This window comes from Takifugu flavidus, chromosome 1 (genome assembly GCF_003711565.1).
Source record: "Takifugu flavidus isolate HTHZ2018 chromosome 1, ASM371156v2, whole genome shotgun sequence".
Taxonomy (NCBI): Eukaryota; Metazoa; Chordata; class Actinopteri; order Tetraodontiformes; family Tetraodontidae; genus Takifugu; species Takifugu flavidus.
The window spans coordinates 12,226,418-12,252,210 of NC_079520.1; the positions used below are offsets into that span (position 1 = coordinate 12,226,418).

The 25,793-nt window shown below is 43.2% G+C and overlaps 1 protein-coding gene across 5 annotated transcripts; it reads left to right on the forward strand.

Moving 5' to 3' along the window:
• Positions 1–8,534: 8,534 nt before the first annotated feature.
• uxs1 (UDP-glucuronate decarboxylase 1) lies at positions 8,535–25,785 on the forward strand. Of its 5 annotated transcripts, XM_057037483.1 has the most exons (16): positions 8,540–8,695; positions 9,054–9,276; positions 10,282–10,309; positions 12,163–12,208; positions 12,646–12,689; positions 13,589–13,649; positions 14,148–14,328; positions 15,741–15,845; positions 16,285–16,344; positions 16,739–16,860; positions 18,505–18,624; positions 19,861–19,904; positions 22,685–22,745; positions 22,830–22,887; positions 23,129–23,232; positions 25,085–25,785. In XM_057037483.1, exons 2-16 carry the CDS (start codon positions 9,186–9,188, stop codon positions 25,214–25,216), a joined length of 1,257 nt encoding a protein of 418 aa, XP_056893463.1. In that variant the 5' UTR covers positions 8,540–8,695; positions 9,054–9,185; the 3' UTR covers positions 25,217–25,785. The 5 variants fall into 5 exon arrangements, with proteins under 5 accessions (XP_056893473.1, XP_056893456.1, XP_056893463.1 ...); XM_057037476.1 differs by having other exon boundaries at positions 8,536–9,276; XM_057037493.1 differs by lacking the exon at positions 18,505–18,624 and having other exon boundaries at positions 8,535–9,276.
• Positions 25,786–25,793: the final 8 nt, after the last annotated feature.

Consider the following 25,793-nt stretch of genomic DNA (forward strand, 5'->3'; position numbering starts at 1 on the left):
CCGAGCCTGTCCAGCGTGCTTTATAGGAGAAATCTTACGTCACTAAACACTGGAATGACTGGGACCCGTGTGTGCGTGCGTGTGTGTGTGCGCGCGTGCGTGCGTGTACGTGTTCTACATGCTACACAGTCAGTACCAACATACAGACGAATTTATCCTGCAAATTGAAAAGGGCATCATTTTGGCTCACAATTCCAAGACTTAAGTTTAAGGTACTGATTCGAATTTAGTATAGGTGGTTTGGTTGGGGTTAGTAGCTGGGAAATGGATTATGTCCTCACAAAGATAGGAGGGTGTGTGTGTGTGTGTGTGTGTGTGTGTGTGTGTGTGTGTTGTGTGTGTGTGTGTGTGTGTGGTTGCTCACCACATTTTCTGCTGTGTGTCCATTTTATTCGGATATTAAATAAACAACTTTTATATTTATGTTGATGAACAGACATTTAAATGATGTCATTTCAGTTTGGGATTATCTTTGTGACGAGATGAGCGGCTAGGGGCTCGTGTTTTCTAGTGAGGGAGGAGGACTGATGCTGGCTCCCTCGCGGGTTAGGAGAGCAGATGCTCTGTGAAGAGCTGTGTCTTCAAGAGCTTTGTGAAGGAAGAGAGGGGCGCTTTAGCTCTGACAGAGCTCGGGAGGTCATTCCTCCATTGGAGAACAAGCTATGGAAATAGTTATAAAGTAGGAAGCTGTAAAGTTTATAATGTTCAGTTATAAAATAGGATCGCCGTGCCTGTGCAGGTGGCTTTGCCAGACGATGCTCATGCCAGAAACAAGGACAACGACTCTCCTGCAGCCGTCAGTGCAGGAGATCTTCCTGGCTTGTACCAGCAGCTGGGTGCATGCTGGCTTAGGAAAGGTTGGATTCTTCTAATGGTGAAAGTGGCGCAACAGACGGAAGGAACATGATCAAAAAAGTCAGTTGATCATCAATCGTGACTCGGTGATTTCAAACTGTTTTGGTAAAAGCCGGAGACAAGGTGCCATTGTTGATGTCAGCGTTGAGATGAATGGATTGGTTGGTCAGGAAAAACAGGAGCAGTGTTACCAGGGATACGGTGGAGCTGGTGGTCCTGCATCCATCCGGATATAACCCAGAGACAGTTTGAGATCTGAGACTGAGGGTTCATCCTTGCGGCTGCATGCAAGAAGCTAGACATGATGCTAATTATCAATCAATAATTAAGTTACGTATGAGGAGCACGGTAGTACATCAACAAAGAAAACATCACTGAATCTGTTAATTAATCTACTTAACCCTGATCCCTATATTGTGAGTAGAGAAAAGTCAATTGGTGAGCATTTGTTAGCGATTACCACAAAATACCTTGATTGCTATTTTCTCGCATTTTTTTCTTGTGTTGAGAGGCGTGGGGGGCTCCTCTAACACCTCAGTGCTTTCGTAATCACTTTGAGGTTCACGAGTCAAATTGATTTGAATCAACCGAGTGTGTGTAGTTCAACGCCACATAATTAAAACGTTATTCTGAGTACTGAGTAACGGTACTTGCTTTGTGGTTTAGAACTGGAGTACCAGAGGACAGCTTTAATTTATATCTGTGAAAGTGGCTTCTTGCCTCAATAGCCTTTACTGTTTGCCTATTAATATTGTACCAAATACTGAACTGTTATTGGACAAATGGAATGACAGTATGTCTCTTAATTAGTGGTGATTTATCACAAAATGATTTGTTGTATTGGATTGAAGCTTCTTTTTGTCCACTGCACATAACTTTGCTGAGAAATGTGAAAACTCTTGAATATCAAAGAGATTTAAAATGTGTCCGGATATTAAAGTTACATTGCATTGTTGCGAAATCACAAATCTAACTTTAGAATATGGATACAAATCAAACCCTGTTCAACCCTGTTTGGGCTGTAATTCTCTTCAGTTTATGCTCCTTTTTTTTGTTTTGTGATTTTTGTTTATCATAAAAACAGCCCTCTGCTAAACTTAACTGCTTAAAATAAACATAATAAATTTGAGCAGATCTGATCTCTTTATAGCTGCTCCAAGACTTCTCATCTTTCAGAATATGCGTGTGGATTTTTCCCAAAAGTGGAATAAAACCGTAATGAAACACAAGAATTACACTCAGGAAGGTCCTCTCGGATGCACCAGTGGGCCAGAAGTCACGACAAAGTATCTGAAATATCATCATGCTCTGAATTCTGATGAAAGGTTCAAAAATACCACTTCATATGAAAACGTGGTGGAGCTAAAGCAATGAGTATTTTTTAGCGACCTGCCTTCAACTCCAACAAGACGATCAGGACTTCCATCTTGAGTGTAACTGCTGCTGTATTTGAAGGGGTAACAACAGGGAGGAGTGAGGAGTAGGATGACATGTAGACCATTGTCAAGGTTGCTAAAAGTGGATAGTCAAATACTTGTAGCTATTGAAAGTGTGGGAAGTACCTTCTGTTTTGTTTCTTTTTTTAAGATCAGACTTAAAACCTCCCTCTTTGAAAAAGCTTATTGTTAGTAATTCTGTAGTTCCAGTTACTATCATAGACAGACAAGTTATCATACTTAGGGGGTCGTCTAATCATTAGGTCACATCTTAGCTATGCTGTTACAGTATAGGCCAAGGCTGCCGGGGTCCGGAAACATGATCACCTGACAGGCCTCTGTCACCCCACTGGGTCATGGTTTCCTCCCCTCTCCTCTCCTTCCTCTCCTCTCCTCTCCTCTCCTTCCTCTCCTCTCCCCTCCCCTCCCCTCCTCTCCTCTCCTCCCCTCTCCTCTCCTCCTCTCCTCTCCTCTCCTCTCCTCTCCTCTCCTCTCCTCTCCTCTCCTCTCCTCTCCTCTCTCTCTCTACCCAGCCCCCCCATCAGCAGGAGGGTCCCCCTACATGAGCCTGGTCCTGCTCAAGGTTTCTTCCTGTTAAAGGGGAGTTTTTCCTTGCCACTGTTGCTTGTCTGGGGGGGGGGGGGAGGTCAGGCCCTGGGATTCTGGAAAGCGCCTTGAAACAATTTTGATTGTATAAGACGCTATATAAATAAAGATTGATTTGATTTGATTTGATTTGATTTGATTTGATTTTTGATCACATTTTGGTCAGATTCTCACAAATTTCACAGTTTTACCGGAGCAGGCCTGGATAATGAGGCACGGCTGCCTATAGTGTGAGGCTGAGATCTGCAAGGACTATGGGGAGTATGGTGACCTCGGCTCTGACATGTTTAATATTCTCCCAAGCTGCGAGTCAGCTTCATGCTATCTCACAAAGGAGATGGGTGAAAAAAACCTTTGTTAGGATCCACGATTTACGGGAGAAAAATAGCTTTTGCCCCAATGTAGAAACTTGCACTGTGGCCCTTTTCAAATTACATTTTAAAAAGCCTTTGTGACTTCCAATCCCAATTCCCTCCCGTATAAAAGCTGTGCCACTCCCTCAGTACCTGAGTTTTTCAGCCTTTGTCAATCTGCTGCTGCCTGCCGCTTCCTTGTGTTCCTGCACTCAGTCTTATCAGTTGAATTTTCCATGTTTTGACTGTTTCTGTTATTGTTTTTGGTTGAATTGCTTCTTGTTTTTCGATCCTGGAGATTTTGGGATCTGGATTGGATTATCACCGCTACAACAAACCTCTCTGAAAATCTGTATCCTTCTTGTTCTCCAGTCGGGTCTTAACTCCAGCTCCAGTATTAATGACACCAATCTTGCCCAAATAAAGGGTCAAAATTGTGAAAGTGGAGCATTTACTGACACACACAAAGACAGCTGTTATTTTCCTATCTTTGCTTTGGTAGAATGAAGGATTCATAAACTGCTATTTACTGTATACTAATTTATCAACCACTCATCAGTGGGTACTTATATAACATGTTACAACATCCAAAGTGCATTAAACATTAATTAGATAATAATAACAACATTAAACTGATGACAAATACTATATTAATGTTGTGATTTTTGAAAGGGCCAGGTTATTTACAGGCTGCACAAACTGGCTCTAGGGACATGGAATGTCACCTCTCTGGTGGGAAAGGAGCCTGAGTTGGTGCGCGAGGTTGAGAAGTTCCGACTAGATATAGTTGGCCTCACCTCGACGCACGGCAAGGGCTCTGGAACCAGTCTTCTTGAGAGGGGTTGGACTCTCTACCACTCTGGAGTTGCCGATGGCGAGAGGCGACGGGCAGGGGTGGCAATTCTGGTTGCTCCCCAGCTCAGTGCCTGTGTATTGGAGTTTACCCCGGTGGATGAGAGGGTAACCTCCCTTCGCCTTCGGGTGGGGGGACGGATCCTGACTGTTGTTTGTGCCTATGGTCCAAACAGCAGTTCAGCGTATCCACCCTTTTTGGAGTCCTTAGAGGGAGTGCTGGAGAGTGCCCCTTCTGGGGGCTCCCTCGTCCTCCTGGGTGACTTCAATGCTCACGTTGGCAATGACAGTGTGACCTGGAGAGGTGTGATTGGGAAGAACGGCCCCCCTGATCTGAACCCGAGTGGTGTTTTGTTATTGGACTTCTGTGCTCGTCTCAGATTGTCCATAACGAACACCTTGTTCAGACATAAAGGCGTCCACATGTGCACTTGGCACCAGGACGCCTTAGGCCGCAGATCGATGATCGACTTTGTGGTTGTGTCATCGGATTTGCGGCCGCATGTACTGGACACTCGGGTGAAGAGAGGGGCGGAGCTGTCAACTGATCACCACCTGGTGGTGAGTTGGCTCCGATGGTGGGGAAGGATGCCGGACAGACCTGGCAGGCCCAAACGTGTTGTGAGGGTCTGCTGGGAACGCCTGGCAGAGTCCCCTGTCAGAAGAAGCTTCAACTCACGCCTCCGGGAGAGCTTTGACCATGTCCCGGGGGAGGCGGGGGACATTGAGTCCGAGTGGACCGTGTTCCGTGCCTCCATTGTTGAGGCAGCTGACCGGTGCTGTGGCCGCAAGGTGGTTGGTGCCTGTCGTGGCGGCAATGCCCGAACCCGCTGGTGGACACCAGCGGTGAGGGATGCCGTCAAGCTGAAGAAGGAGTCGTATCGGGCCTTACTGGCCTGTGGGACTCCTGAGGCAGCAGATGGGTACCGGCGTGCCAAGCGGAGTGCAGCTACGGCGGTTGCCGAGGCAAAAACTCGGGCATGGGAAGAGTTCGGTGAGGCCATGGAGAACGACTTTCGGACGGCCTCGAAAAGGTTCTGGACCACCATCCGGCGTCTGAGGAGGGGAAAGCAGTGCACTGTCAACACTGTGTATAGTGGTGATGGTGTGCTGCTGACCTCAACTCGGGATGTTGTGGATCGGTGGAAGGAATACTTCGAGGACCTCCTCAATCCCACCAACACGCCTTCCAGTGAGGAAGTAGGGCCTGGGGACCTGGAGATGGGCTCTTGTATCTCCGGGGCTGAAGTTGCCGAGGTAGTTAAAAAACTCCTCGGTGGCAAGGCCCCGGGGGTGGATGAGATCCGCCCAGAGTCCCTTAAGGCTCTGGATGTTGTAGGGCTGTCGTGGTTGACTCGACTCTGCAACATCGCGTGGACATCGGGGGCAGTGCCGCTGGATTGGCAGACCGGGGTGGTAGTCCCTCTTTTTAAGAAGGGGGACCGGAGGGTGTGTTCCAACTATAGGGGGATCACACTCCTCAGCCTCCCTGGTAAGGTCTATTCAGGGGTACTGGAGAGGAGGGTCCGCCGGATAGTCGAACCTCGGATTCAGGAGGAGCAATGTGGTTTTCGTCCTGGGCGTGGAACAGTGGACCAGCTCTACACCCTCAGCAGGGTCTTCGAGGGTGCATGGGAGTTTGCCCAACCAGTCCACATGTGTTTTGTGGACTTGGAGAAGGCATTCGACCGTGTCCCTCGGGGGGTCCTGTGGGGGGTCCTCCGAGAGTATGGGGTGTCGGGCCCGCTGATACGGGCTGTCCGCTCCCTGTACGATCGGTGCCAGAGTTTGGTCCGAATTGCTGGCAGTAAGTCGAACTCGTTTCCGGTGAGGGTTGGCCTCCGCCAGGGCTGCCCTTTGTCACCGATTCTGTTCATAATTTTTATGGACAGAATTTCTAGGTGCAGTCATGGTGTTGAGGGGATCTGGTTTGGTGACCTCAGGATCGCGTCTCTGCTTTTTGCGGATGATGTGGTCCTGTTGGCTCCATCGGCCCGTGACCTCCAACTATCACTGGATCGGTTCGCCGCCGCCTGTGAAGCGGCTGGGATGAGAATCAGCACCTCCAAATCCGAGGCCATGGTTCTCGACCGGAAAAAGGTGGAGTGCCTTCTCCGGGTAAAGGAGGAGATCCTGCCCCAAGTGGAGGAGTTTAAGTACCTCGGGGTCTTGTTCACGAGTGGGGGAAGAATGGAGCGGGAGATCGACAGGCGGATCGGTGTGGCGTCCACAGTAATGCGGACTCTGCACCGGTCCGTTGTGGTGAAGAGAGAGCTGAGCCGAAAGGCGAAGCTCTCGATTTACCGGTCGATCTTCGTTCCTACCCTCACCTATGGTCATGAGCTTTGGGTCATGACCGAAAGAACAAGATCACGGGTACAAGCGGCTGAAATGAGCTTCCTCCGTAGGGTGGCTGGGCTCTCCCTTAGAGATAGGGTGAGAAGCTCTGCCATCCGGGAGGAGCTCGGAGTAGAGTTGCTGCTCCTCCGCGTTGAGAGGAGCCAGATGGGGTGGCTTGGGCATCTAGTCAGGATGCCCCCGGACGCCTCCCTGGTGAGGTGTTCAGGGCATGTCCCTCCGGTAGGAGACCCCCGGGGAGACCCAGGACACGTTGGAGAGACTATGTCTCTCGACTGGCCTGGGAACGCCTGGGGATCCCTCCGGATGAGCTGGAGGAGGTGGCTGGGGAGAGGGAAGTCTGGGCTTCTCTCCTTAGGCTGCTACCCCCGCGACCCGACCCGGATAAGCGGTAGAGAATGGATGGATGGATGGATATTTACAGCTGCTCCAGAGTTCTTGAGCTGCTACAGGGAAGAATGATCTGTAGCAGCTCCACTCTTGGAAAGCAGAGGAGCTGTTATACTGATGAAAATGCAATAACTGATGACTCTGTAAACAAAATTCATAACCTAACTTTCTATTATAAAACACAGGGAGAAAATGGAGAGGGTGGTGGATGATGTGATCACATTTTTGTTCCATTTTTGTAAAGTCTGGAGGCATCACAGGGGAGGCTGAATAATCCACAGAGCGTTTCGTCGAGCTGGAACTTGATAAAAGCATGAATTTCCTTCTCAAGGTCTCATCGGTGCTAGCAGAGCTGGCAGATGAGGCTTGATTTGACAATGTCTCCTTTACAGGTTTCAATACACATGGGTTATTTTAAATTTTATGTGCTTTTTTTTGTTTTAAATCCTTTATAATCCATAGTATTTGCTCCCGTATGTATCCTCTTAGGGGCACATTAGGGATATTAATGCCTTTTGTTATATACAGCGTTCTATCATTTCAGCCTTCTGCTGACACCAGATTCATATCTGACCTTCCAATAACCACAGGGGTGACACTAAAACTCAGCATTTAACCCGGTAGACGGCCTTTGAACTGTACATGGAGATCACACCTAGACCTGAAATCAGGATGGTCAAGGCACTGACAAAATGATCCTCTTCTTGCAGACAAGAAAAATATACACAGGCAATTTACACAAAAAAACCCCATGCCATTATGTGGTGCTAATGCCTGAGCTACTGTGTGTCTTGATGCGTGTCTATCTGAGGAGATGGAATTTTGTTTACTCTTGTTTACTCGTACTCCTGTGTAGCCCAGTGCCGAGGTCTTTTGAACGTAACGAGTAATACGTGGCATATGAATAACAATTATTATTTAATATGTAAGATATTGTGAAAGTTGTTCTTGATTTACCTGATTCTAAAAGTCTTTCAATAAGTTAAAATGTGAAACCAAGGATTAAATAAAATGTATTAAATAATGAACTAAATTTAAAAAATAAAACAACGATGAAAATTGAAAATTGATTTTAAAATAAATGGTACAAGAAATAACAAAAATAGTCATAAGTGGTGGAAGTATTGTGCAGTTCCTTAAGTAAATATTGTTGTAATGTGCTGAGGAAATACTCCTCTATGAATCTAAAAGAAAGAGCTAAAGCAGATTAAGAGTCTAATTAAAAGTCTAATTTTCTCAACTCTACAGTTCGTAATTCTGCAGTTAACATTCAAAACATGTGGGACAGTCAAAGCACATTTATGGAGTAATGTGTTGAAATCTAAGCTGTTTGAAATAATGAAGCAGTGTAAGAGCACGAATGTCCTTAATTATTTTTGGAATGTAAAATCTAGTCCCGGTAAATATCAGTGAGGTTTTATATGAGGTTTGGTTTGCGGAGAGTGGAAAGTTTTGTGTGACCGAATGAATGAGTCTTTGTCTCCGTTTTCAAGATAAATGTTGTGCGAATTTAAAGCAGAATTGGATACTGGATTCTTCGAATGCATTTAGCCGCGATTCAGTGGCCATTCAAACCTCGGGATTGCATTATTTCAAAGGACTTTATATGAAACAAAACAGAAACCATATAGAAATTTGAATCAACGACAGCCTCCGTGGAAGAACAAGGCTTGATAATCGAGCTCTGAATAATCGCTCATCTATTTATCGGCCAACCTATCTCCGTCATGTGTACCTCTGTCTACATCTTAAATGCATATCTATTTAATCACCCTAAGAGGTACCTTAATGTTATTCTGGTGTGGGATTAATTTATTTTGCTTTGAGTGGAATCTATTTACGGAGGTAAACTATGCTGCGAGACTAGCCAGTTGCGAGCTAGCTATCTTCAGCTAATTGCTAATGTGGCGCTAACTATTTGACTTCGGTGTTATTTATGGGGCACTGGCTAACTTTTTTACGGCTTAGCATTTGCTTGGATAATGACGTCGCAGTCAATGTAATGATTTACTCTGGTACAGGGTGATTGTTTCCCCCAAATTAGACCGTAAATTTGAATGTTGACATTACACAGAGTGCCTTTTCCACCTGATAGTCTCCGCTACCTGGCTGTACCCGGCTAGCCACGTAAACTCTCCCCGCTCGGTGTTGACGTATGTGGACGAGCCTGCCTATTTTGTCATACTTGTTTTATTTTACCAAGTCTTTGACGGTCGGCTCACTTAAGCGCACAAACTCGGAACATCAACTCGGCCATGACGAGCTGCGAGGCAAAATGTTATAGCTGGACCTAAACGTGTGGATCACTGGATTCCTGGTTCTATCGATCGAGTGGATGATGATGCGGGTCATCTGGTTGATATCAGGATTAAACAGAAGAATGATGAAGATACTTTTGGCCCTTGCGTTAATCGCCTACATTGCCTGTAAGTAGATAATTGGGTGTAAATTAATGCATTTCACCAAATCGGCAAATTAACAGCAACGTTGTTCCTGTCTAAGCAGCTGCAAACGAGTCACAACACAGTGGGGGGGCAGTGGAACAAACCTTGGAGGATCTGCTCTGTTACTGTTGCTATGACGAAGGCTGCTGAGGTCTAAACTTGTGCAGAGAGAATCCAGACATCTTGTTCATGGGGGGTGGGATGCTACAAAAGACATCATCATAATAACTTTGATAGTCTCGCTACCTATTTTATCATCCCAACATCCTTTTTTCTGCCACACTGGGACCAATTGGTTTCTTTAGTCACTGGCTGCTGTCGTATTAAATCTGTTTTAATTTTGCTAATGTGTTTTGATTGTTGAGGTCATTACAAGAAACTTTACATTGTAAGAGAGACAACATTGAGATAAGACATCAAAATGATAAAAAAAAAAATAAGGAGACATCATAAAATAATTAAGCTGTGAATGATTAAACTTCTGCAAAGAGGTCTGGAAGAATGTTTTGGAGGTCAGGTCAGTGTTGTCATGGATGTGGTGCAAATTTCCGTAGACACAGAAAAAGTGGGTTGGGGGGGGTTGTAAGAGTGAGGTTTTATTGTCGTCTAGTCAATCAATCACAAACGTCCTGAACTGGGCAGTTCTACTACCGGTAAATCACTTTATTGTGTCAGCAGTGCCTTCTAGATATACAATGGTGTTGCTGACCCAATAAAACCTGGGCAATATTAACCCTGTTAAATCTGCATTGTGTGTAATTGTATAGATTTGGGCAGAAAGAATCTCAGAAATGTTTTTGTTTCCTGATTCCAGCTGGAATCTTCATCTTCAATAAATGCATTGTTTTCAGGATCGTGTCCCTCGTCAACCAGAAGTGCCAGACCTACTTCATTATTTTCTTTTTAGTCATGCTTCTGCAACGATTCCCCCCGTCCCATGTGTTTACTGTATATTCATCATTCTATCTTTTGTTTTCTCTCTTCTAGCTGTGTGGGGAACATACACAAACATGAGGTACAGTCATGATTTTCTTCCACCCAACATCTTTTAAAATCAAATGTGTGGTATGTTTTGTTTCCTAAGTAATTACTAATTTTGAAAGCAGTTAAATGAGAATATATACGGTATAACGTATGGATGCATAGATCTCGGTGACGGTGGCTCGGCTTAAGACTGGCTCTGTTTTTAAGTAAGAGTAGTTATAGGTCGACATGCGTTTATCATAATGAGCCGTTCTGCTTGTTGGTGGTTGGTAGTTTAATGACCAGTCCTGACAGGTCAGACTGGACCTGTAGCAGAATATATTGAAATCCAGAACTTAAGCAGCTGGTTAACCTCTGGAGCCTTCATATAATTGATTTTCATCCAGCTTGTTTCAATTTTGAAATCCAAATATTTACCTGCTTCCTTGGATTTACACATGAAATCTCCTCCATCCAGCTGTTCTTTGCCCCAGTTCAAGGGAGGCCTCTTCCTCGCCTGCCTTGGCTTTGCTGTTCTTGGCGTCGCCTCCTTCAGTAGAATTGAATCAACCTTCACCTGCTCACATTCACTTTCTGGGAAACCTCAGCACCCTTTGGTCTGCAGTTCCCTAACAAAAAAATCTAACATGCTTCCTTACATTCACTAACATCAGAGCATCTTTCTGCCAAAGCCTGATTTTACTGGTTATCTTTCCGACGCATAAGGAGAATGTGTCTGATCGATCTCCAGAGATTTTTTTTAAGATTGTTTATTTGTTGCTAGCAAAAATAGGTGAGGGGATTACAGATACCCTTATAGATCCTCCCGCGTAACCTGATGGGAAACACTAAGGAACACAGGGGAGGGGAGGATAATTGGAAAATAGAAATTCCACAGTAAGAGGAGGGAGATTAGAGGGGTCAGTTAATGAAATTCAAAAATATCAAACAATTATTCGAATTGCATTTGTTTGCCAGTTAATGAGATCTTCAGCTTCCCATGGTGTGTCAGAAGAATCAACCAGTGGCTTATTGATATTTTATTACTCCCACTGCGGAGTTGCTTGTTTCCAATGGCACACAGGATGAAAGGTCAGAGGTGGTGTAAAGAGGATAAAGGTGAAAGGTCACCTCACAGAACTGGAGCTAGGAGGGGTTGCTGAGGCCAAGGGGACTTAACTGCTCTTCTGTGACCCCTGTTTGCAGAGCCAGGATGGGTGAAAATAACTGCTGCAGTGACGCAGCGAGTTTAGATCTTTTTATCAGTCAAAGCCACGCGGAGCAGTTTGTGGGTGGTGATACGTCCACTTTGTGGGATTTGGAGGAGTTGAATATATTAGAGATTCCTGACATATTGAAGGTGTGTTGGAAACGGTTTTCTGAATGATATCTGTTTTTTTTCTCATGGTCAGGTCTAAAATCCGCTCATGACTGGGGATAGAATGTATTGAAGTGTGTGTTTATTTGATTTCAGATGTTGAGTTGTATTGTGGTACTTTACTATTGGTTAAAAAAAAAAAATCTGATGCAAACAAACTCATTTTCAGTTTGGGTAAAAAATGTCCGCACTGGGAAGACTGAAGGTTAATCCAGTTTTACCTCGGTGGAGGAAGCAATCATTTAATTTTTGATTTATATTGTGGCTGGACAGAAACAAGTTGAAAGATGTTTGTGTGTGTCTCGATTTTGCAGCACTGATGACATGATTGTCAGCTGGTTTTATTGTTGTACTTTGCACTGCTGCACGTCAATCAAGATCAAGATCAATAGACATTGAGATTGGTGATCTATTTTTTTAATAATAGTATTTTACATCAAAACATTTGACGTAAAATGAAGTGCTGTATTTGCAGTTGTTCCTCCTGCGGGCTCAGCCCTCCTTTCATTTTCTTTTTCTTTTTACAGATCTATCCAGGATGGAGAAATGAAGATTGAGCAGAGAATTGACGAGGTGTGTTTGATCTGAATAAACCTATCCAATAATCTGGGGAGATGTACTGTATATTAGCATGCCATGGTGCATAGGTTTGGTCCACATATATGTCCCATATATGTTTAAACATGCATGGGGCGTCCTCTCTGATCGCAGCTGTAAGGAAAGAAAACCTTACAGGAAGTGATTATAGTATCTTTAATGTTTTTCTTTTTTTACAAAAAAAAAATCCCGTTTATGCACATGATGCTTGCACCAGCGTTGTTTACGCTATGGGATGTGAATTATTAAGCCAACTGCCGTGCTATAATAGTGAAGCTTTGTTTGTTTAAGGTTGCTGTTTAAGGAAGCAGCAATCTATGGGTGATAACCTAAAGTGCTTGTCCTGCATAGATGATTGGTCCTTGTAAAACTGTCTGCTGTCACCAAAATGAAGCTGTTTTTACTGTCTTTAGGCTGTGGCGCCTCTCAGAGAAAAGATCCGTGATCTGGAACAAAGGTGTGTATCTATTGCTTGTGATACTCAGCGGCCGTTGTTTCAGTTACTTCCCTAAAAGTTCTTGGATCATAAAAGTAAAGTGGAGTAAGTCACACCCCCGTCACATTGAATGGTATTGACAGTATTACTGAGCTCCTATTTGGATGAATTTTCCTTGAATTCAACCCTTTTTTGTCTGACAGCCAGTAACGCCATTAGCTGGTTTGACCTTAATGATTAAGTCTACACAGACAAATCTGGCAATTCTTTTAGAAGATGTAATGTTTTTTTCTTTGTGGTGCAGAGTAGCAGATAAATTGAGTTTTCCACGGTTAATTAAATTCCTCACCTTTTACCTTAAAGCAAATGTAGAAAGCCTTTTGTTTGTGTCCCAGGTGCCACGTGCTTTTCTACAGCCCAGCAATATGCCAACGCATTTCTGTACCTTTCACCGCTATTAAATTCAATTTCTGCTTAAAACCCACTGGAGGTTTACAAAGACCATTGACAGAACTATGATGTGGCTGTGTCTGTTCTCCTGATGGTACACAAATCAACAGCTATATTTGGTCACATTAAAGGGGAAATTTCCATGGCCGTCCTACCGTTAGTAACACAAGTGTGACAAAAGCAGAGCAAGACAGCCTCAATAGGGCAGTCTGTCTCTGACCTCTGTGCTCAATTGGGCATTAATATCAGCACAATACTGCCTGTGGAAGTGCGTAATACATTTCTAGAGAAAAAACGATGACAATCTAAGATAATTGTGTAAGAAGTCTGGTTTGTTGCTTAGTATGTGAACTGATGTTTTTTCCACCGTATGTTTCCCTTCATCCACACGTTATTCATTGAACATCTCTCCCTCTCTTTAACCCTCTCATCCTCATCCCCTCCGCCTCTCTCTCTTTCTCTCCCTCCAGCCTTTCTCAGAAATATCCACCTGTGAAATTCCTGTCAGAAAAGGACCGCAAAAGAATCTTGGTATGAGGCAACATCTGTATTTAAGCATACACAATCTTCTGTGTGCGATGTCTGAAACGCTACCGCTAACAGAGAAGAAGCACTTCAACACAACATGGCTCTGCCTTTTGTGCTCGAACAATGCGTCTTTGCACACATTGTTCACATTATACACACAGATTTTGTCCACGTCTGCCGCTGGTTAAGAGTAGATTATCAATAAGCTGGAGCCAAAATGTACACAGATGCTGTAGTTCTTGGTGATCTTGGTTTTTTTGTTTTTATAAAGTGCAACACAGTGTGTTTTTTTGTCCTACTACCCTCTGTGTTTCAAAATGTGATTTTGAACACGACTGGGTAAACGCACAGATAAACAAGCAATAAATGCTACAGATTAGATCAGACTATAGCCTGTGTCATAGAATAGAAATTTGGATTCTCATGATAATACAGGTTGATTTGGTTGTTTTGTGCCTTTTACAAATGTAACATGAAAAAAGCTGCTCTTTCCTCCAATAGATCACTGGTGGGGCTGGTTTTGTGGGGTCCCATCTTACTGACAAGCTGATGATGGACGGTCATGAGGTGACAGTGGTGGACAACTTCTTCACGGGAAGGAAGAGAAATGTGGAGCACTGGATCGGCCATGAGAACTTTGAGCTCATTAACCATGATGTGGTGGAGCCCTTGTATATTGAGGGTGAGTCAGTCAAACAGTGGTAGGTTGGCTTGAACTTGCAGGCTGAATGAGACTTGACTCTTTTTCTGCTTGCCACACAGCTATGTCTCTGTCTTGCTATTAGCATGGCCTCATTTTGGATGGATACAAATATTTGTTGTTTTGCTGCTGTGTATGATTAGCCTCGCAGATTACATTTGACGGTGTTTTTTTTTGCTGTTTCAGTTTTGACAGAAGCAGGTTATTATTAATGAGGTTCTGTTGGTATACCCATTTTTCTGTCCTTCTGTGAGTGGGATCCAGAGAAGACAATCGAATCCTGGCCTGTCCAACACAAATTAAAAAATGTAGAGCTCCAGACTGGAAACCAATCCAGAAGTTTAGAATAACTCAACCTGACCTCATTCTTAAAGAAGAATTATTAAGATCCTCTACGCTGTCAGGACGTCCTTCAATCAGCTGGATTTAAACTCGACCCATTCTTTATTTGACCATGACAGAGATCCCCCCCCGGCTCCGAATTCTCAAGGTGTTGATTTCTATCAAAACAGCACAGAGCGGAAGTCATTGGTGCATTTAGCAAACTCCATCCAGGCGGTGCACAGGGTCGACTGTGAATAATAATTCAGTCTTTTCACCTTGTTAACTGATGGAACAACTGTTTTTGTTCACATGAGGCTGAGATGTCTGTTGTTAATATCCATGAAGTACAAACATGCAAATTGGTGTCACACATCAGTGGCTGTAGTGCAGCCTTAATAACTCTTCTGTCATTTCAAAATGGAAAACAAGAATGACAAGCTGAACATCATCTTTTCTATCAGTGCTCTCAGCTAGTGAAACATCAGTTAGTTGATTGTAAAAAGTACTTAAATCTTGGTCTCTTTTGGAAGTAAACAGCATTGCACTTGTCTTCCTCACCACATTCTTTGCTGCAGCTGCAGCTGCTTCATCTGATTCTTATTTTTGGCCTTGTGTCAAAGGTTTTAGACCCTTTCTTGTATTTTTGCAGCGCTCCTCTTCCTGGTCTTTACTTTACTCTTCTGCCTACTTGATAGTCAGATTAAAATCCTTAAACACTGTGAATCATTTATTGACAGTAAAGGTCAGGGTGAATAAATCAATATCAATTTCCAAGATTTCTCATGAAAATGCCTGCGTTATTCCAGCTGACCTTTGATCTTAGTTGTGTAGTTGTTTTCTGACCTGTTTTGCTGTGGTGCCAACTATTTACTGGTAGTATATTATTATTATTACTATTATAACCAAGTTATAAATGCTGATTAAAGTCTCATTCACAGTCATAATTTCTAAAATTTGGCACCAACTGAAAGAAGTTGCTCTTATTCAAAAGAAGCAATCAACAAAAATGCTTTTTGCGGAAACATTTGTGAAATAGAAGATGCTATATTTTCACCTTTTTTTAAATACAGTGGATCAAATCTATCACCTGGCATCTCCAGCTTCTCCTCCTAACTACATGTACAACCCCATCAAAACCCTCAAAACCAACACTATTGGCACGCTAAACATGCTTGGTGAGTACATGAGTGCATTGATTGATTATTGATCGTGTATCCCTGTTACACTGCTCAGGGTAAATGTGCTGCACATGAGTGGTCTGCATTTAGGAATGTTCAGAAATAATCATTAACATTGATTTAATATTTCACTGGTTAAGAGTGAAGCCACCAGTTCACCATGAAGGAAACTGTGATGTCACTCTGGTAAAACGTAATTTAATGTTTGACAATGATTTTTTTTTTTTTGTAAGACCGTTTTCTTATTGTTATCCTGTATCTTTGGCAGCGGTACAGTATTTGTAATATATTTTTTATAAGCAATGTCATTTCATATATATATATATATATATATATATATATATATATATATATATATAATCTTTTGATTCATCTGTATTTCTTGCAGGTATATATATATATATATCATCTTTTGATTTATCTGTATTTCTTGCAGGCCTGGCTAAACGTGTGGGTGCCAGACTACTTCTGGCCTCTACCTCTGAGGTTTATGGAGGTAAAAAAGAAAAGACAGTCATTTTAAAGGCTTTGGAAATAAGATCTAGGATTGCTTTTTGAGTTTAAGAATACACCAGGTTACCTTAAATAGTGATGCTGATGTCTGCATTAATCTTGTAATAATGAATTTACTAAATTAAAGCAAATAGAATCGGTAACAGTAAAGCTGTGGCTCAGACCCACATTACTGTCTCCAAACCTGTTTCTGATTAGAGTTGTAAGCGTCAGTGTTGGATTGATGCCCTGTAATATTGTAATGCGTTTCAAGCCTACTGCAGTGAATTAATTTGATATTAATAAAAGCAGTAATTACATCCCATCACACCCCCTCTCATCCAGACAGCTGCATGCTGTGTACTTAATTTTATCTTCTTTTTTACTTTGCTTTCTAGATCCAGAAGAACACCCACAAAATGAGGAGTACTGGGGCCACGTGAACCCAATCGGCCCTCGTGCGTGTTATGACGAGGGGAAACGTGTGGCAGAGACCATGTGTTATGCCTACATGAAACAGGTATGGGCATCGTTCATGGTGCGAATAATCAGAGCACTATCATTTCATTGTATTTCCACGTCTTTTGATCAACTTCTCCTAATTAAAGTGAGTGCTGTCTTCACTCTAATCCTTATTAAATCATTCTAGTTTGGGTTTAGTTTCTGTTGGTACAAGCTCTGGTTTTTCTTAAGTAACCGCCTGTTCTTGAGAGCTGAATTTTCTGCTATTATGAGTTGATTGACACCAGCCTTTGATGATCAGATATGACTGACTTCTCTTGCCTTTCCTCCAGGCAGGTGATATTTATTTATCTGCTTTGTCTCTTTCTCCTGCTCAGCTGCTCATTATTTTTTTCACACCTGCTGGGACATTTCTTTGGAAAGGTCACCTTTCAACATTGAACTCTCAGTGGTTTACATAAGACCGGAGCAATCACGCATAACATCTAATGTCATTACATCAAATCCATTAACATTACAAAACTCATGAATGTTGGATACACTCAACCAGAAGCCTTCACAAATTTCATTGTCTGATGCAGTATGACTTCACTTTAACTTCCTGTTGAAACTATTGAAATATTATCAAACACTTGAGAATTATTTTCTAGGTGTTGTGATTTCACTTTGTAAAATAATTATTTGTCAAAATTCAAATTCTGATGAGTAATGCCGTTTGTGTCATGTGAAGTAAGGCTGTTGGCGTTGTGTTTAGTAAGGGTGTATTTACTGTGTGTGTAGATGTTATTTGGTAAATTGCTTATACTTTATTAGTGTAGGCGATCACATTGCTTAAGCTCCGATACTCATCTACATCCATCGGATTATATCTTCAAGGACATATATGCTTGCATGATCATGCACACATGCACTTCATACACTCCACCCCCCCACACACAGATGCATGCACCACTTTGGCAGCCTCTTCATCATGTCGTCCCCATTGTGTCCTGATCCTTCACAAGAATGCAAATTTGTTCCTCCTAATGAATACATTTGCTCGTTCTATTCACTGAAATGCATTTTCAATATTTCAAGGAAAAATCTCTCCATTATTTTTATGTTTTTATTCATATTATGTGCCTCACAGTTCCTCTCTGGTTATAGCAAAAAATATAATTAGGCTGAAGGCCTTGTATTGGAGTGAAAGTCATACATTTCTATAGAATAGGTCTTCACCGATTACCTCATTCCTTCTTTGTTCGGCAGATGGGAGCCTTTTCTCTCCTGCATGCTGGTCTCACTTCTGTCTAGAGTCGCACAAATTACAGCTTGATTTTCGTGCTGTAAACCTTCATTGACAATTAGTATGACAGAAGGGCAATCATCGTATAAATTCTCACCATATTAGTTTTATAGAATAGATGTACTGTTGTTTGCACCTGTAACATCAAAATTGCATACAATGACATGTGTTTATGATGTACGTACAGTAGATTATTGGTGAGGTTGAATACATGACGCGTTTGCGTTGGGTAACTAAGCTGGTAAGGAACAGGACTCCGTCACATTCCTTAATAACTACAGCATTTATTTGCAAACTCAACCTTGGTGTTGACTATCAAGCATAGTAAGAGGCAGAATATTTAACAATATTACAAAAACCAAGGCAGAACAGAGTGAGTAGTTTAAAGATCTCCAACATCTTGTTTTTTGTTCACAGGAAGGAGTAGAGGTGAGAGTAGCAAGAATTTTCAACACATTTGGATCCAGAATGCATATGAACGACGGACGTGTCGTCAGCAACTTTATCCTGCAGGCTCTGCAGGGGGAACCTCTCACTGTATGTGTTTACAGCTTTTCCCTTCAATATAAGCACTTTGACAGTGTGAGCTTTTTATTCAGCATCAACATGATTAGGCGACATGGATGCAAGTTGGTTTATGCTTAATGTTTATGCAATATTTTGAATGAGTTTAACATCAAATGTGAATGGGCACTGCAATTTAAAGGACTGTAATAGTAACAAGAACATAAATCATTTTCCATGTTATTGTGTTTCTCCTGGTGAAAATGGCCTTATTTCTTTATTCATGTCTACTTGTTTTTTCACTCGTGTACTTCAGAGACGAGCATGGCTGTCTAATTTCCGTGTTTGTAGAGTTTGCCACTGGGCCGTGCCCATCTTTATAATTATCATTCCTCATTAGAATGCTCACCAGATCTTGTGGCTCAAATGGGAAAATGTTTCTCCAGCCAGAGCGTGTAATTGGGTACACCAGGGAGATTTATCTTCAGTAGTCATGCCAGGAGAACATCTAAAACAAGGCGTATGACTGCACGCACTGGTAGAGCATCTCATGAATGTCGACATGGTCAAGGCATGTAGACAAGACAACTTGCTGAAGTTTATACCAAGAGTCAGAATGAGGAAGAAAGGGCACTCAAGTGACTTTGAACATGGCTGCTTTTTGATACCAGACGGGCTGGTCTGAGTGTTTCAGATACAGCTAATCTACTGGGATTTTCACACACACAACCATCTCTAGTGTTGACAGAGAATGGATCAAAATAAAGAGAAAATGAGAGCAACACATGAGTGGATGAGAATGGACAGGCTGCTTCAGATGAGAGAAAGGCGCCAGTAAACACAACATGGAAGCATGGACCCATCCTGCCTCATATCACTGGTTCAGGCTGCTGGTGGTGTGATGGTGTGGGGGATATATTCTTGGCACACTTTGAGCCCCTTTGTACCACCTGAGCATTGTTTAAAGCTGCAGCCTTCCTGAGTAGTGTTGCTGAGAAGGTCCAGCCCTTTACGACCACAGTGGACCATATCTGGTGGCTAAGGTGTCTAACACCTTGTTAAAAGTCTGCCATGGAGAATTAAGGCAGTTCTGAATCCAAAAATGGGTCCCACCTTCTACTGGCATGATGTAGCTAATAAAGTGGCTGGAGTGTTTGTTGTTTTGATGCAAGAGTTACACATTCTGTAGAGGGTGATAAGAATAAATTAGTAGTATACCTAGAAATTTGCATGTGCTATGCAAAAATAATGATTCCTGTCTTTTTTTAGGTGTATGGTACTGGGTCCCAAACAAGAGCCTTTCAGTATGTCAGGTAAGAACACCAGATTTCTCCAGTTTGGCTGCAGACCTGCTACTCTGAACCATTCCGCCCTGTTCTATCTGTGCCTGTCTTAAGGAACAGGACATTTTCTGTTCAAAACAGATTTAATTTACCATGCGCTGTTTGAAGTATACTAAAGGCGTGCATGTGTGGATATCGATATGTTGTTGGATTTGTGAACTCTAAGTAACGTGGCGTGCTATCGCATCAGCTCAGACTTTGATGTTGGCTATTAAATACCAACGGTTGTTCGTCTTTCTGCCCGATAGAGCGTGTCTGTGGTGTGATATGTTTTGGTTTTTACGAAGGTGCAAATTTAATCAGTTGGAAGAAGACAGACATGGAGTATTTGAAGAACTTGTATATCTTTAAAAACACATTCAGGCGCTTTGCTGTGTGACCTTTGTGCTGCGTAAACAAGCAATGTCAGTGCAGGTAGGTTTTCCTTGAACAAAGTTGTCGGACTAACATAAACCCACAAAGGTTATATGGCGACAGGAGCATCTTAATGTTATTTGACCAATTTTATACAGTTATTGGGCAAAAGTCATCAATCACTTGATAATAAAGCCTTTGAATCGGAGGGCTGTCACAGATATATTGGGTCAATTGTTTCCTCCACAAACATCAGGTAGATGTTAGTAGAACCCTCATGTCTTGATGCCTTAGGTACAATTACTGTCCTCCAGCTGCTGCGGTCTTCTTGAGACACACTAACCAGCCTGGCTCACATATACAGATGGATGGAGATCAGCTGTATTTCACTAGAAATGCAAATATTGGTCTCCAAATTCATGGAGGTGAAATCATTTGTTGGTCACAAGACTCTCTTTGAATTGCTTCTTACCAAGTAAATGTGTGGAGGCCTTGAGAGGACTTCCATAAGGTGTGAGCCTGCACAACAGTTCTTTCTATGTAGGTTTTGAACCCACATCTAGGAAAAGTGCAGAAGAGTTGGGGCGGTGGGTGGTGTGAGGCCTCAGAAAACTACAGAAGAAGACATAATCAACACCTTTAACAACCTGCTTCACTCCTGTTTATTTCTGAGAAACTGACTACCTCACCATTATTGACTGAGGGCGCATTATTACTCTGCACAGCCTTCTGAAAATACAGTTACATAATAGTTCAGACGTTGCATAATAAAGACGTCAGGCCAGAATCGATGATGACCTCTCACTTCCTCTAAATTTGATTTCTCACCATTTAAAACGGAGGTTTCATCAGACGTATTCAAACGGTTGCAGAATGAGTAAGGACATAATGTTACATCACCAGAACCTTTCCCACCACTGATGGCAAAAATTTACAAGGAAAATCTTAAAACTATGAGCAGCCTTACGGAACGTGTCTGGTGGTCTGTTAAAGTAGCTACTCTCGCTATAGTGTTCTGAATCTGCACCTGTGGGCCTTCACATTAAACACTTACCATTAAACAGCCCTGATGGAGGGGAATGTACTCACGCTGCTGCTTTTGAGATTTTCATTTGGAAGTTGCCAAGCATGCTGGCTTCTTTTTACATAAATGCTCTGATATATGCACCAACCTTTTTACCAATATTAAATATTCAGGCGCTTCCACAGTGTTATGAATTCACTGCTGGTTGATTCGTGTGGACTCGACATTCACCCGTGAGAGGGAGCCAGTATTTCATCAGGGACGAAATCAGAGCTGCTTGTTATCGTCTGCTGCAGTCTTGGCAGCAGTTTGCTTTCAACAGCTCTTTGCTTCTTGTAAAACTCTTGTAAACTCAAATTGTCAGGAACTAAAACACCAGTCTCACCTTAATTCAGACCTTCTCCATCACTCAGTATGTCTACACACACAGTTTAATGGAGCTATTTGGACTTTGCCCTAATTTCGGAATTTGTTCCTCCTACTGTAGTTCACATGGGATGGAGACTGTTGGATAAGTGATGTCCCTCTCTTCAACACTAGGTGGCGATATGCATCTTTCCGGCAGGTTAATTCGGCCCCCTTTCCGGTCGACATATTATGCGCGTTATTACATTGACCCTGGCTTTAAGCCCGGAGTAAGGAGATTAGAAAATGCAGACGTCTGCTCCAATATGTCATGTCAGGGTCATTAATCACTAGAAATTAATGAGATTTGTAATGAAACAGTAAATCGAAAATCAGTTGTGTTTTTATGATTGCGCATAAAACAAATGCATGCAGCATCCATGATGGCATCAAAGCTACAGATCAGAGCTGAGAAGAGATGAGCCTGCAGAACTTCCTCTCTCTCTCTCTCTCTCTCTCTCTCTCTCTCGACCCTGCTGTGTCGGAGCAGTGCCCGTTCTGCTCAGGGCGAGAGACGGTGTTTCACGCATACAGTGAGTGTGAGCCACTCACTGTACTTTTTAATGTTGTAAAAGGTGATTTTAATGGTTTTAACTAAATGTTTTCTATCAGAAGTTTTATCTACGGAGCAGGGTACAAAAAAGCTACAAGTGGCAGCTCCTTAATTGTATTTGTGGGGAAGCCAAGATGGCAATCTACATCTACAGAAAAAACAAAAGTGAAAAAAGCGGAGATTGTGAGGCCGCCTCAGTGTGGCGTTGTAACGTTAGGTGTAGGCTGAGGTCGGAGTTTGGTTTTTATAAAATGATAAATGACCTCAAAGATGTACTCTGCACTGTTAAAGAAGACAACCCCTTGTGGGATAGTTGTATCGCTGTTTTATAGTATGTATTTATTTATTGTTGTTTTTGTGTTCTGAACAGGGCTTGTGTCCCTGTGTAAACTGTAACTCTCTCTCTCCCCCCAGTGATCTGGTCAACGGTCTGGTGCTGTTGATGAACAGTAACATCAGCAGTCCTGTTAATCTGGTGAGTGCCTCCTTTTCAGCTCTGACAATTTCAACTGAATATGCAGTGAAAATAGGAACTTTTTAAAATGGAATCTGTTCTCAGGGGAACCCAGAGGAACACACCATATTGGAGTTTGCTCGTCTTATCAAAAGTCTCGTTGGTAAGTCCTCGCATCCACGTCCATCACATATTGTTTGAAAGGACACCAAAGTCTCATAGAAGGGCTTTTCTCTGCCGTTTCCTCTGTTGACAGTTCCATTAAAGCCATTTTATCCACCCAAATGTTGTTATTTAATCAGCATTTTTCAGGATATTTCTGCAGCTGTGCAGACTTTCAAATCCGGTACCTACAGCACAGTTTAGGAAGAGAATGCACAGTTAATCTGTTCCCTCTACCACAGTGAGCCGTAGTCAAATCCAGTTCCTCCCAGAGGCTCAGGACGACCCACAGAGGAGAAGACCTGACATACGGAAAGCCAAGATGATGCTTGGATGGGAGCCCGTGGTATGTGTGACACACGAGAAGCACCATACTGCCCTGCACATGAGCTCTGATCCTGCGGCTTTAGCAACAGATGGGCGTCTGCTGAACACAAACTTTCTTTGTTTGATTGGCTGAAGGGTTTGGAGGTGTTTTCTGACCAGGCTGCCGGTGGAATTGAGCCGTATTCAGGCTTCAGAGACCGGGTTGCCCTCTGTTAGTTACACAAGTTCATCACCTTCTTTAATTCTTTTATAGAAGCAGGATTCTTTTCCTCTTTTGTCCACACTTCATGACTTTTCATGTTGGTTAAAGAGAAGTGATCGGGGTGTGTGTTTATAGCTGTCAGTTCCTGCTCTGGAGGCTCCTCTGGCTCTCAGCACTGTCGCCTGTTGATACATGTGATGGATGCTCACTCTTTCCCTCAGCATAGTGATTGATGAGGTTGATGGATGAGGCGGGTGTTGGCTTCCCTCCTGGAGTTTTTGGAGTTTAATTTGGCATTCAGGGTGTTGAGGGTAAAGATGTTAGGTGCTGGAGCTGGTGAACAGGGTTCCAATCTGATCTCAACAGTTGCACTTTCCATTTCATACTCATATACACAGTAGGATTGATGGACTTAAATGTTGTAGACAGATAAGCCTTGCAATATGTTTTCCTAAAGAATAACTTAATATTGATGTGACCTCTTCAAGGTGTATCCTGCTAAGACAGACTGCAGCTCCCCCACAGCCAGAGTGAGAATTAGTGATCTTGAAGATGAATTTGTATCTGAATGCTTGAGATGTGCATCGATTTCGATGACTATATTTATATAGTGTTGATGAAGGTGCAAATCAGTAAGTAAACAAAACAATGTCCACAAACACGAACAGATAACTTAAAGATACATCTCCTGGATGCCCTGGGACACATCATCAGTGATGTATCCTGGGTTCATAGGGTGTTTCGGGTCTCACACCATCATACACCCTCGCCCAGGCGACCCAGCCGGGGTGATCAAGACCCGGCTTGTGTCCCAGTAGCAACCCACGGATCTGCCCCTTTTCAGCCACAGCCACCTCGTGGCTCTCTCTGCAGCTTCACTTGCGGATTCAATGGCCCTCTTTTGGCTGTCCCTGTGACTCCCAATCGGCCAAAGACTTTCCAGAGGGAGCGTCCTGCAAACTTCTATGGGCTCGTGTGAATGAAGTGAAACCTTTGTCATCTGTGTCATCCTGTTAACGCAGGGGATCCGTAGAATAAACAGGCCCCACACTGATGGCCAGTGTGTGGTGGGATGACCTTCCCACCAAGTGGTGCTGGTCAGCCTTCACCCTCTACCAGAACACTCTGTGCAAAAGGATAAGTTTAATGTTTCCGCTGTCTCTGGAGGTCTATCGGTGGATGTGACTGAACCCCCTGTGAGGGAGGGAGTGAACCTGGGGGCCCTTCGAGCACCCTCTCCAATTTTTCAACCCGTATCAGAGAAAATGCTGTGTAAGAATGACAGCAGGATTATTTTCATTTCAATTGGGTCTCAGCCGCTGATTGCTTGTGGTGGACTGACAGAGCAATTCACCATCTCACACATTCTAGAACTATGATTGAGGACACAGCTGGGAAAATGGTTCAGGATCTTTAGAAATGAGGGAAATAATCCCACTGTCCCACCTAAAATGATGCGTGTGCATTTAAAGATAGAGGGAAAAAAATTAAAACGGAACCCCCTGGAGGTCTGGTGAGCTCTGCGTCATCAGCATGGTAAAACCTGTACCTGTCAGATTTTTTAATGGGCTCCTCTGGGGGCGGGGGGGGTGAGGCCGATCACTCCCAGCCTCACGCATCTTCACCTTCCTGTCCCCTGATCTTTAAGTGCATGTTTGTGTGTTTGCAGGTACCACTGGAAGAAGGGTTGAATAAAACCATCCATTATTTTAGCCGGGAACTGGAGCACCAGGCCAACAACCAGTACATCCCAAAACCCAAAGCCGCCCGCATGAAGAAAGGCCGACCACGGCACAACTGAGGTCCCTGCTCCCTCAGCACAGACTTGTCAGAGACGAGAAGTAAAGCTCCTTCAGACGGCCCTGGAAGCTTCTGCAGCATACAGTGAATGAGGCACCCCGGGAACCCTCTATGGGGAGAAGGACAACTAGAACATACATAATAAAAGAATAGTTGCCTTGCTTGTGTTTTGGATGGACTCGAGGAAAGACACCCGATTGGCTTTTTTTTGCTTTTTGCTATTGAAATCCCGACCCTGGTGATGAGTCGCAGCTCTTATTGTGCTTTCAGTGTTTTTAGTTTATTTTAGCTATTTTATTGGGTGATTGGGTGGGGAAGTGTGTGTGTGTGGGGTGTCTCTCCAGGGGTGAGGCGCCCGACTGTCCACTTGAGTTTGTCCTCCATCGGTGGTGTGCCATATCCCTGTCAGCAGTTCACGCCGTGGCGGCGCAGGACCGGCCCAGTCCTGCTCAGACCGTGGGAGCGTCGCTGCGTGTGAATCAGGACGTTGTTGTCTTCTGCTTTGTGAAATGTCAAGATGTGCATTATCAATCTCAGATGTTATTTTAATAAAATATTTTGTGGATTATATATTTGAG

What these genes read in the sequence shown, in the direction of transcription:
- uxs1 (XM_057037476.1), top strand. Translation starts at nt 9,186, where the DNA reads ATGATGATGCGGGTCATCTGGTTGATATCAGGATTAAACAGAAGAATG. An exon ending in TACCTCTGAGGTTTATGGAG is followed by an intron (nt 16,345 to 16,738) that starts GTAAAAAAGAAA and finishes TTTGCTTTCTAG; the next exon opens with ATCCAGAAGAACACCCACAA. An exon ending in AGAGCCTTTCAGTATGTCAG is followed by an intron (nt 19,905 to 22,684) that starts GTAAGAACACCA and finishes CTCTCCCCCCAG; the next exon opens with TGATCTGGTCAACGGTCTGG.